This window comes from Chiroxiphia lanceolata, chromosome 13, assembly GCF_009829145.1.
Source record: "Chiroxiphia lanceolata isolate bChiLan1 chromosome 13, bChiLan1.pri, whole genome shotgun sequence".
Lineage (NCBI taxonomy): Eukaryota > Metazoa > Chordata > Aves > Passeriformes > Pipridae > Chiroxiphia > Chiroxiphia lanceolata.
In genome coordinates, this window is record NC_045649.1 from 10,692,471 (window position 1) to 10,706,061 (window position 13,591).

The following is a 13,591-nucleotide window of genomic DNA, read 5'->3' on the forward strand; positions in this document are numbered from 1 at the left end:
TCTATGCAGTTCCTCAATCATATTCCAGCCTGCAACCTCTGTCCCATCCACTGTGTCCTGTCTTGATTGGATGCTGTACTGCATCTTTATAAACATAAAAGATTGACATCTGTAGCTACTAAATGCATTAAGAGGAAAATCCCCCAATTAGCACACATTTTCCTTAAGCTGCCATAAATCATGCATACAATACATTTTATCCAACATCTTGAGTGAGAGCTGTAATTGTGAGAGCAAATGAAGAAAAATGGAGACTCAAACTAATTTGGAAGAAGCCTTTTGCAGTCTTTTATCTAAGGCATAGTCACCAATACCAACAGAAATACAAAATTAACTCCTGCTCTGCAGAGAAATGATTTTTCATTACTGTTTTGAACCTCAGCCTATTCTGACTTTAATACAGTTCAAGACTTGTGATAGATAACACCAGTAACTCCACTCTGCTGCTGCTTGAGACGAAGGTCAAGCGAGAGAGCTGGCGAGTGCTCTTTTCATGCACCGTTAGCTCCAGGCACAAAGGGGCCTTCGACATCACAGCTGGGGGTTTGCAGCAGCAGCAGCAATATTTGCTATCAGAGACTAGTGAAAACACAAACCCTTCCAAACAGCCGTAGCACCCAGAAAAGATGCACCCAGTGCAGCTGAGAGCGCAGTGGGTGCGAAGGGAAATGGCACAAAACGCCCCACAAAGGCAGTTTGTGCCTTCGAGACCAGCTAGATGCTCACTTCAGTAAGAAAGCCTCTCCTGTGAGCCAGTCTCCCCATGACTCTTTTATAAAAACCCATCTAACCAGGAATGCAGCACCATTGTTAATTTTCATACTACTGCTCAGTTTCTGAGCTGTTTTTCACGTTGTTGGTGAGCTTTTAAGAGAATACCATTGCACAGTCCGATGTGGAGAGAGCACAGAAATAGACTTAGTGGCTTCAGAGTCAAAAATATTCTGGGAATCTCATAAATGTTAAAGACAGTAAAATATCTTTACACAGGGCACGAACAGTGACCGAGATGTAGCTAGTTCCTTTGAACACAAACTATTTTGACATGTAACCTCACATTTACGTTATCGATACATATTACACAGACAAACTTGATTTATCCTGTTCAGTTTTTTGAGGCTCTTTTTATTCAAATTATCGATGTACCACAGAGGAACGAGCCCCAGACACACGTTTAAAGTGATATTACTGTCAAGCAGACCAAAAGTTCGTTCAAATTTTGCCTTTCTACCATGGCAATGTATGACTTTTATTCTCCAGCTCTGACAGTACTTTCCAATTTCCTTGGAGAGGAAAAATACGCACATTCCAGTTGAGACCGAGGTTTAAAATTCCTATTAAAGCAGCTTTTATGTAATTAGATTGGAATGAATGTGTAACAGTGCCCATTGCAGAAAACTTCAAAGTGGTTATACTGGAGAAATCACAACCCGTTTCAGTGTGCCCACAAGAAGAAAGAATGGCTCTCCGGAGGATAAGAGTATATTAGTCTCTGTGTGTAATAGATTTCATTGACCATATGGAACTGATATAAAAATTGTGTTGCAGTGGGTAGTCTTGGATTTGAGACAGGAATGTGACATACAAAATACAGTTCCTGTAAAAAGCCTGGCAGCTTTCTGGCAGTTTTTGCAATCAGAAGAACCTAAAATATTTACCTGATTGAGTCACTGACGAGTCCCAGGTCAAAGCAAAATCTGAAGATTCACCCTCTTCAACTGAAAAAGAACAAAAATAAGTTGTGATTGCTAAAACAAACCAACTGGAAAGCAAAGTCATCAGAAAACTAGGTCCACTATGACATTAAGTATTAAAACAGGCTTCTGCACTGCTAAAAAAGAACTCACTGTTTTCTATAAAATAATTCATAAGGTGGAAATTTAGTAAAGAGATTTTCCCTACTTTTTAACCTAAATATGGGATTTGTGTTTGCAGTTTTTTCCTGAACAGATAACAGTACATTAACATGAAATTTTAAGAGAGGTTTAAATACCACTAACTGCTAAGTATTCAGATTTGAAATTTTGTATATTCACAACAACTTGCACGTGCCAAAATGCCATTGCAAATGCAGAGGTTGTTTTTGAAATGTATGTTTCAAAAGATCATAGTAAAGAACCGTCCTGTGAAGGAAAAATTGCCTGACTTACATCATTGTAACATACTAACATATCAGCCATATTCAAAAACTAGTGATATCTTCAGGTTTTTTCAGAGTTAAAAAATACTATTATGATCTACAACCACATTCTGTGATATGGCAGTCACAAATAACTGCTTTTAAGATTTGTTGATGTGAAAGCTGTCTGAACCAGGTGCTCAGTACTTGCAAGTAATGTAGCTAAAACCTTCTGACTGTTAAGAATTATAAAACATCATTTGATTCTTACATTCTTCAAAATAACTAAGAGAACAGCCAACAACAAGATGGGTAAGCAAGTGTCTGATCCTGCTGTTACTGAAATCGGTGGCAGTTTTAGTAAGGTCAACCTGGGCATTTGAAAGTGGTAACTGCACAAATTCTTCTTTTGAGTTGCAAAAGTTGGTGATCATCACCATTCTGTCACCAAACCCTGACACCAAAAAAATTTAAATCACAGGTCTTTATTTTCTGATTAAAAGTATTTACTCCCTGAACTGAACAATCTCTCACCATTTTATCTACATTATGCTGTATTCAAATACACATTCTATTGAAATCTGCAATTGAAACCCAAACCATATTGCAAAGCCACAAGCACAGCCCCTCTTGACCAGATATCACCCTATATATGCTCAGGCCTGGAACCTGCTCCAGCCATTACGTCAACTGAGTATTTACATTTGCATCACAAGAATCTTGATTTTATGCTTTCCTCCCTTTTCTTTTTTCCCCCCAATCCAGTATGGAATTCTGGCATCCTATAAGCTTATCTATCAGGTTGATGTTAGTGGTGACATCACATGGCATTAGGAACAGAGAATATAATTTACATAGGCAATACCTTGACAAATGTAATTTTATGTTCAAACCATAAACCCACAGAAGGGCACAGCTCTGGTTCTCTTAGTCTGCGTGTTTACTAATGGAGGAACATGGAATTCAGCCCCCTCATTGGAGAAATCATTCTTGAGACATGGTTATACTTTTTTCAAAGTCTGTGTTAGCATAGAGGCTGTGTCACATAATATTAAATTCCAGAATGACAGAGGAAAAACAAGAGGCAAAGCTACAGGCTTATTGAAGGCATTATCAGTCCTATTCCCTGACGATGGCAGAGCCAGCTTGGCTCACACATGCTCCCTCCAAGGGGCTCACCTACCATTTTGTGTTCTCTGAACAACCATCTTGATTCCATTTTTGACCCACCTCATAATAAAAAAGCTCTGGACATAGTTATCCTAAGTACCATTTCACTCTAACACAAATGCGTGTCTGGTTTTAACATCAAAATCTATATACATTTGGGAGGTTTCTGCTCCAAAACTAAATAAGCTAAGTTAGAAATTCATGTACTTTACTCAAAACAGACAAGTGGAATGTTTTAATTTTATTTTATCCTTGACTGCTTTTTGGTTGTCTTGCTTAAAGACTTTTCTACATTACTACTTTTATGCTGAGGGGTTTTTTTTTTATTTCTTTACATTTTATCTTGGAAAGAGACATTAAGAAAAAAGAAACCAGTCTGCTAAAAATACATAAAGGCGATAAATTCAGTCCTAGTCAAGGAGCAGTATATGGGATCAGCACTGGTCACTGACAATTTTAGCAACACACTGACTTTCATGTTGGTTAAACACTGAAGACTGCTCCAGTCCTTGAGCTGCTGTAGGGCAGCTGGCTCCAGCACGTAACAAAACCTCGGTTTTTGGAATCCCTTAAATGAGGGCAAAGGTTTGAATCAGCCTCTGTTGGCATTAATTTGCTTTGCTCCCTAATGACTGAAAAGGGGACAGAGAACATATACGTGAAGACGACGGCACTGAAATTCACTTTATGTTATTGCAGTCATGGTTTCAGGTTCTCCCGCTCTATTTGCACAGACCCACCACAGAGCTGACAGTGCTGCATCCCAGTGGAAACAGGAGGCCAGGGGGATGGAGCTTAGGCACAGGCACATTGCCCCACAGCTGCTCCTCACAACACTGCTACCTCCCTTCCCTTTGCTTTTTTATTTTTAATTTCTGTAATTCTTTTAAGCAAACATCATCTTTCGTAGGATAAACTGTAAGAAAACGTAACAGCCAAGTCTACTCCAAGGGGAGTGGCTGTATCAACTGACCCAAGCACTTGATCCTTGCCTGCCCATCCATCTACTGTTACTTAAGTTGTGACACTGGGCAAAAAAAAGCCAGTGAAGAGTTACAAAGCATCCAACACAATCACTCCCAAAATACACTGCACTGTAAAATAGTTCCCATTTCATTAGCAGGAAAATATGTTTTCTGAGACACACCAGACACACTTGTAACTACCGAAGTCAAGAACAAGACTCTTCCATCTGTGCTAGTTAATCACTCTGAATGTATGAACACACAAGTCCACAGGGCTGATGTTCAGCATGGACAGGAGCCACCCACGTGCCTGAAACACTCTGCAGCTTGGGAAAATTCCCACAGGAAACAGTAGCACCATTCAAGACTGAGAACCGCAATTGTAAAAGCAACTAGAGATCTTGTATCAGTTCTAACCACTTTATGGGAGTCCTGGTGACAAAAGGGTGAAGGCACAGCATTTCATGACATTTTGGAGGCATTTCATACTGGGTATTGAAAATGAAGACACACAAAATCACTGATGTTAAGCTTTGGCCAGAATGGTCACACATGCACTTCGCATGGGTTTTTTGTTGGATTCTTCCAATTTTCCTTTACAAGCTCACCTTATTTTCTGCCCAAATTACAGTGTGCCTGCACATTAAGCCATGGTTGGAATACAGAAGTTGCTATGCAAGTACACTCTTACTCTGGTCTATATCTGCTCTCTCCACCCATCCAAACAATCAGTTTAAAATGCTTTGGAAATGAGTATTTTTACTTCTTCAGTAGTACAGAGACAATACAGCAAGGGGACAGAAGTTTGGACCTACTTCGCTCCCTGTGTCGTTGACACAGTGACACCCAAAGTGCAACACACTGCACCAACAGAGGGGGTAGGCGTGGCTCTTGGTGCCAAATTCACCATGCAGTTTATTAGAAAAACAAATGGGCAAGAAACAGTTTCAAAGTCAAGCACTAAACCTTGATAGCCACACCGGGAAGCACTACATTTCTATTTTTAAAGCATTAACTTTTTTTCTTCTCTTTTGTAAATGATCCATAGTATGTGCCAGCACACAGAGATAAAATACTGCAAGTATTTTAGCTGCATCCTTCAGGGTGATGATTATAGGATGGTTATAGGAAACTCACCCAAGAGCATGCCTGCTATAACAGCTGTGTCTTCAGTGAAATCTGGGGGCATCTATGAAGCTGAAACCCTTCAGGACAGCTGGGTCTGACTTGTGAATAGGCTTGTGCTGGCAGCACAGAAATTTTTATTTTTAGTCAACTCAGAAGATCATTAAGTTTGTGCACTGCCCACCCGAGGCCTGGTGCAGGGAGGTCATTGCTGGCAGTGGGAGGACACGTCTGCCTCCACTGCCCGTTCTGCCCCAGCACAGGGAGGACTCACTGCTGTCATGCCTGGAGAAGATCTGTGTTCTCCTCCAACTGGTTGTGGGGCCCAAATGCAAGGGACAGATCAAGAACTGGGCTGACATGGGGAAGAACTGTGGGCAATGGCAACATCACAATCCAGCACTCCTGCACATGCCAAATATTTGCATTTTGCCCGCTCGTCTCAGATGTTCTCCAAGGAGGTTTATTTAATTGCTAGGTCACGAGTGCTGCAGGCTCAAAGATTTCAGTTCTTTGTGCTCAGAGAAACTTCTGAAAGGATTCAGCATCCATTCCCCTAAGAGTGGGAACATCTATTTATGGGGCTACCATTACCTGAACTCCATTCACAGTCACAGTGCTTATTTAACACTTTATCACTCCCAGGAAAGAAGTTAACCTTATCAAAGTAAGATGCTTCTGCACCAAATGTTGATTTCTAGATGCAATCAAGCTTTACAAGTGAGCAACAGCCCCTCAGTAATTCAGATGGCATGTGTATGCTCCCTTATCCTATTACACAGGCTTCAAGGACCACAAGGACCAGTTTAACACTTCCCATAATATGAAAATGCCATAGTATGCTAACTAAAACGTCAGGAACTGTGACAGTGTGACAAACTACTATGAAATCCAATGGGTTACAAGCAAGTTCCCCAGCTGATGGGGGAACCTTCCTGAATCAGGGTTGTTACCAAGCGCTGCATTCAGGATCAGGGTCATCCCTCACCTGCCAGCAACCTTTGAAAACACCAGGTACAAAATAGTTTGAGTGCACAAAATGCTGGTGCCACTTTTGGAGGATTTTGTCAGACTGTTGGTGACAGAAAGCTCTCAGATAAACCTGGGGAAATCTCACCGATGCCTGTGTATTAGCTGTAATGTACGTGTCAAGACTCACAGCCTTCCCTCCAGAGAAATACTCCAGCACCAATCCGCACTGTAAGCCCGTCACACATTAATCACATCTTCTCCCTGCCCTAGCTGTAGGTACTCACACACAGGAGCTCTGTGATCTTCTGTAATCTTCAGGCTCCTTCACCACTTTTCAGACACACATCTCCGTGCTGTCCTACCCAGGCTTTGCTCCATCCCTCCCATCACATGAAATTACATGCTCCCAAATCAGTGTAGGACACAGAACAGCCCCATCCGACCACCATCCATCCCACAGCACTTGCAGCCTGGGATTTGATACAGTGCTCTTAATCCTGGCAAAATGCAGAGCAGCTTCCAGTTCCACAAAGTCAAAGGTTGCTGAGGATGCTCAAACTTTGGGGGCCGAGGACTGTAAATTACTCAGTTTCCAGCCGCTTGGCACGGCAGGAGCACAAAGGGCGTTAACAACCTTTACACTTTAAATAGCCTGGTATTTTCCCCGCACATCTACAGTCTGTTCTTTGGAGAGGCGCAGATAGGCTCATTCCTCAGACTGAAAGAGGAGAATACCTCTGCTCCACTCAGCCTGCTGCCCAGAGAGGTTCAGCTCCGCACAGCACAGAGAACTGCTACCACAGCTAGCAGTGGCAAAGGTTTGGAAATGGCTACTTGGAGCAGAAGCCAGCTAGACCCTTCTGTTCAGATCACCCCCCACTTCGGTGTAAGGCTTTCCCCGCTCTCCTGCTCTGATGTTCCCTGTCAGATTCTCCATCTCCTAATACCGGTGAGACAAAAGTCTGCTGGACACAAAAACCTGCCGAAGGAGGGAAGGAGCAGGATGAAGGACGGCCCCGTTTGTTTTAGAGGCAGCGCCGCTGCGGCAGAGCTGCAGCCGCTGCCCGGGAGCGCTGCAGGGCGCAGAGCCGGCCCCGAGCCAGGGCTCTCCACCCTCCAGGAACCAGGCTGCCCCTCTTTGTCAGCAGCTGGGGCTTTCTCCCACCCCTGTACAAAGGGAAACCCTCACAATCAGCAGGAAAATAGGAAGTTTTGAGGGGCTTTGCCAGTCTGCTGAGAATAGGTGGCTGTGAGTGTATCCCGACGCATTTACAGTACCCTGCAGCTAAAAGAAAAGGGAAATCCCACTGGTGCCTTTGCATCGACATTCAGGGGAGCAAAAAGGGACCTGGCAGAAGCAGCTGGGTGTGCTTTATACCAGCCACTTGAGCCAATTTACTCCCTTTGGAAAGTCAACTTTGCGAGAGGATTCCTGTCAGGTCTCCCCATGTTTACAAGGCATTTTGCTTGTTTGTGTGATCATTTCCACCTAGCTTCGGGAATACTTTGCCATTTTTTTTTTCCCTGGTGGTTGGTAGTAAGGAGCACGGGGACACCAGGGCATCCCCAGAGAGGTGATGGCATATTCCTCACCCATGCCCTAACCACGGGATCCCCCATGGGAACAGTGCGTGGTCCTTGGCACAATCGCTCACAGCTCCAGAGCCACCTCCCTGTTCTCTCCTGAGCTCACAGCTGATCCAGCCATCGGTGGCCCTTGGCCAGGAAGGGTTTTTTCCACCTTAAATAGGACCGTTATATATTAGTCCTTTCATGAGCCAGCAGGCCAGGGAATAAGACAAGAGGGTTTACTGACATGGCTTATTTAGCTAGTTCAGAGCCTAAATTTGCACAAGTTCTCTAGCTGCTTTTCTCCAAAGTCAGTAATAGGGCTTGGCAGAGACTGTGGGTTTTGCTGGCAAAGTCAGCCTTTTTGTGTGAAGGAGGGAGGAGTGGGGAAACCCAGACTGCTGTGCTCACTAGGTCAGGGAAAAGAACAAAAAAGAAACAAGGAAGGGAAAAAAAAAAAAAGGAAGAAGGATGAGACAAATGGGACAGAATTACAAAGGGAAACTGAAAAAAAGATCGTTAGGAACAGAAAAAGATGTGAAGGTGATTAAGGAGAACAAGACAAACAACAAAATAAGGTAGCAGTAGCAGGTTTATGCAAAGGAGATCTAATTATGGGTGGCTAAATCCTCCAGGACATTAATATTCCATCGTAATGTGTCTAGTTTCCTCCTTTCCAGACATGGCAGGGAGGAAATGAGAATCACTTAGATACACTGTTTAATGAGCAAATGATGGACGATCACCAAATACAGCCTGCCTGATAAGTATCCATTAGCTTAAACTCGCACAGTAAATCTGTGTGCAGCTAACGGGCCTGCCTCTTCCACCGCTACAGCAAAACTTAATGTAACTGCAGCTACAGAAAGGGAGCCTTGTAAATAAAAATCTCATCTTGGTTAAGACGAGAAAGAACTGCAGGACATACATAATGGCTAATCACAGCCCTTCCCACAGACCACACACCTGACTCACAAGCCAGGGCATATTTATTCCCAGTGCTCATATTTAGTTTTTGTGTTTTTAATTCACATACTTCACTGGAGACAGATATTTCCCATCCAAATCTATTATGTAAATAAATAAGAGGGTTAGGTGTAATAAAATGCAGTCAATGTTTCAGGTTGCTCTCAAGATCAACGTCTAATACACGCAACACATTAAGCTTGTAGTTTTTAAAACTGGGCCTGCAGATACCCCACGATAGATTTGGGATCAATACTCCTACTGATGGTTCTTACAGCTTGTCATTGAATGTTAATCCCCAAAGAGCAGGGCGGATTTTTTTTTCTTTTCCTTATAATTGCAATACATGGTGTTTAATCTGTGAAATGTTCAGCAATTTAGATGTTTCTTCTGCTTTTTATGCCTGGAGTTTGCCTGGCCATGAGACTGGTGGGGTGCACCCCACCCAGCTCAAGCAACTCATCCCACTGATGAGGAGCTGGTCACCATCCATGGACAGGGATGGGGACAGTAGCACTGGCTGCCTGTGGGTGCCCTCCTCTCTGTATTGTTCTATGCATTTCTAAGGCAACTGTCACCATAGCATCTGCACCTTCTTTCAAAAATAGATATACTGTGAGTAAACAGGCACTTTAAAGCTCAAGTGAAACAAAACAGGTGAATGCAGCATTCCCCATGCTGCTCATAAAATCATGTATTTTACTTCAGCAACCAAGGGTTTAAATAGTCTTCCTCCATTTGGAACACTGCTGGATGACAGAATAATGTATGTGTTGAAACTAACAAACTGAAGAAAGGAAAGTAGTGAAAGGGGAGATTAACACACCTACAATTCATGGCCAGGACTTTGATTCCATGAGTCAAATTTGAAAGTTGTGAAGTGATTCCTTGCTCTGCTAAAACTGCCAAAAGTAGGCTGAAGTTACTCAAAAACAGGATGATGATGATGAAAGTAACAGGCCAGAGGTGGGTCAGCAAGTACCATGACCAAGCTGTTACTCAAATACTTGCAATATCTTACACCTTCCTGCAAACTGCAGGTTTAGAAGTTGCACTAGTGAAGGCTCTACTACCCCCTATGCACTTCTGAGCACAGATACTAGGGAGTGAAGGTACACAAATCTCAGGTGTCACCCAAGACAGTATTTGCAAACACATGGAACACAGGGCTGTGTGTTTTAAGACCGCAGACCTGAGACCTGCAGCTGGCAGAGACAACATGCACATGGCAGAGTTCAGCTGAAGGGATGGCACAGGCCAAAGGGATGCTAGAAAGGCCTTTATTGTTCTTAAACATAAAGAAATGGCTACAATCAAATTAAGTTTAAGAATAAAGTCAAAGCACCATGAAATTCAAATACTGGGCTTTGCACAGAGAATGCAGGGTCTCACCAAGTCAGATTTATTGCGGGCTTTGCTTCTCTGGGGAAGAAAAAAAAAAAGGACGAGGGGAAGAGCACTATTTTTACATTAGGCCTATAAAGTTTCTCTATAAGCAGGACACCTAATAAAATCATTTACATGTGCTGGCTCCTTCTTGAGGCAGCTAATCAGCATGCTGAAAGATTAACATTTAACACAGACTAACGACACAAAGAAGGCGAATGTTCTGAAAATACTCTACATAAACTTTTATATGGAAACAGGAACCAAAACAAGGAAGAAGGGAAGTAGATAACCAGGATCTGCAGACAGGTAGTAGGGCCTAACTCCTTACACTACCTCTTGCTCTGGTAAATCATGTGAAGAGATTTAGGTGCACCAGGAAACTGAGTATACCCTGCCTTGGACTGCAGGCTGCTCCTCATTGCTGCTACTGGGCATCACCCTTCTGAGTTCTGCTTAATCAAATCCATTGACCAACTGCAGTTCTGTAATTAAAAACTCACAAAAAACAGCACTACCACACCTGATATGGTCAGACCAAGAGCCACATCCTTCCAGACCTTGGTGCCATGGACAGCAAGTAGCCTTTTCCTTTCCTGCAGCAAGGAGCTCCCATCAGGATCCTCTCCAGCTCATCATCACCATAAATCAAGTCCCACTTCACAGCTACTTTACCACTACTGGTTTCATCCAGACCCAACAGAAGCAGATGCAATGTCTCCCATTTCACATGATCTGAGCTGTTCCAGATGATGGGGAGACCCCAATTTCCAGACTTAGGTTCAAGGTAGAGAGTTCAATGCCCATGAAAAATTCACACTTGCAATTGTGATAAAAAGAACAGAAAATTACTGGAACAGCAACAACTGCCTCGAGGGTCACTGATGAAATGGTAAAGCACAAAACCAACTCTACTCTTACACAAGTTTAAATCTCTTACTTCATAATTCTTCAAAGCAGGTTTTACTACACTGTGCCTAAAGCCCTGGTCCCAACTGCAGTGAGCTCCAGCAGGAGTAGAGCTGCTGTACCCAACCCTTAGTTTAGCATCACACTCCCCTCCACAAATACCCCATTCAGCATCCAGGGCTATAAATCACAGCTGAAAAAAAAAAAAAAGTCTTTGACCGGATTTCTACACCTCAGCTTAAAAAAAGCACACCATTATTTTACTGCAAATCCTTCAAACTTGGCAGTAGTTTCACTGGTGAACTATGTTTGCAGCATAGGTAGCACAGGAAAAGGAAAAGAGAGGAGGCTTTTCCTGACCAGCCATTTTAATTAGAGCTATGTGGGCCTGGAAAAACCCATCTGGGGAGTGGAGTTATTTCCCCCCCTCCTCTGAAAGACCAAATTTGTAAATGCTCAGTACACCAGGCTATCAGTGCACCCTCTTTGCTGCTGTCCCAGGCCATCATAGGGGATCAGGTCCTTGATGGCCCAACAGCTCCAGCTTTCCTGAGCAAGCTGGGTTTGGACAGGCATTTGGAGGAGTTTTCTTCTCAAGCAAATAGCTCACTGTGGCTCTTTTGTGTATGCAAGCATATGCATGTGTGTGCCTGTGTGTGTGGCAATACTCCCCAGGCTCGCTCATTTTAATGCTGCTTTCTCCCCAGATGAAAATATACATATTCTTATTAAGAGGAAAAAAAATGTGCAAAGTATAAATTTGCATCTCTGATCATTTCTGGTTCATAAATTGTATTTTAATAATAAAACAATATACTCTTCTGTACTGCTTCTTAAATACTAATAGTAAAGTCTGTCTTATTTGTACACGAGCCTAAATGTTTTGATGAAGGAACACGCAAATGGTATAAAATAAACACTGTAAAGTGAACTATAGATAAAATGGTAAATAAAAGCAGGTGTAAAACTAGTACATGGAGAATCCTGCCTCCTCCTTTTGATCCACATGAGTGGATGCCCCACACTTTTCTACTGATGAATTTTATTGTACAGTTTGAGGGAAATTCTCCAGCTGAGATTCTTCCTGCTAGAAAGACAGGCTTTATTGTCTGCATTAAGGTGAAAGAAATTATAATGAGGGAGAGAAAGTTGCATGTATCACATATAGCCCTTCATAGCATCAAATTTAGTTTGCAGAAAAACCAACTCAACCACCACAGAGTGGAAACTAATATTTTTTATGACCCCTTAACAGCCTGTCCTTAGTGCTAACATATCATAAGTAAATTTCAACATCTTGTTACACATGTAGTTTATTTTAAACAAGACTAAAAGGGGAACACAGTTCTTATTGAAAATTGGCACACACACAAAGAAAGGGGAAAAGCAGGCTTTTAAAACTTTATCCCAAAGCATGCTTTTTTCTTTTTATTCCTGTTTAACCTACAACCCTTCCACTGAAATGAAACATAGAAAGAGTTTCCAAATATTTTGTAATTCTGAATGGATTTCCCCTGTGTAACAGTAATAATATTTTTACAGTTAAAAGATCCACTGATTTAATAAGTGTGATTTGTGTATTTAGAAAATTCATTAGAGCAGACATTCCCCAACATTTTTCGATTTATTTATTTATTTAGCCTAATTTGGGTACACTACTTCAAAAGAACGCTTAGAGCTTCCCAGTTCCTTAGTCACTCACTAATAACATCTAATAATTAATAAAGACATGTAAATTCTTAACTCCCAGAACTATTCCAAACTTACTATCTGTACGCTTCATGTCATGTCTCACTTATAGATATCTGCATTACTTTGTTTCATAAAATGCTGAAGGGACACGTACTTATCTTGCTCTCCACCAAGAGTAAATATTCAGGCATGATGCAACCAAAGCAAAACTAAGGCAAAGCATGAGCAAAGCTCTCCTCCAGGAGCCCATAAGAGTTTTCCAGGCAACTGTGGAGACTTTTAGCTGGTTTCACTGCATGGTTGTGTCCCTTCTGCAAGTGCCCACTGCCCACAGGCCTGTGTAAGAGCACCTTTGCTGGGGTGCACGTGCTTGTGTCAGTCCATGTGTCTGTGGCACCTACGGGGATGTGACTTCTTCAGCCTCCACACAGAAATGCAAGGGAGGCGTCAGTGAGCACTTGGGGTAGTACCAATTTTTACAAGTATTTGGGAGCCAGGAGGGAATGAACCAGCCAAATGTGCAGCTGTGACATGGAAAGGAAAGGCCCGATTTAAATTCAGTGCTTGGGACAGTGATTCCAAGTGCATCTGTAGAAAAAAGAGGGCACAAACATCCTCAATCCCCTTCGTAAGGCTTCCAGCCTGTTCAGCCTCTGCCTCCAGAGCTGCTAAAATCCCTATCCTATGGGCAGAGACCAGAAGCAATAACATAGTTCAA

At 42.5% G+C, this 13,591-nt stretch overlaps 1 protein-coding gene across 2 annotated transcripts in view; it reads right to left on the reverse strand.

Annotated features, from left to right (window-relative positions):
- ZNF423 (zinc finger protein 423) overlaps positions 1–13,591 on the reverse strand; it is a 227,376-nt gene that overhangs the window by 184,932 nt on the left and 28,853 nt on the right. For both annotated transcript variants that reach the window (XM_032701392.1, XM_032701391.1), the window contains exon 2: positions 1,659–1,718. In XM_032701392.1, coding sequence (XP_032557283.1) covers positions 1,659–1,718 — 60 coding nt within the window. The remainder of the gene's footprint in view (positions 1–1,658; positions 1,719–13,591) is intronic.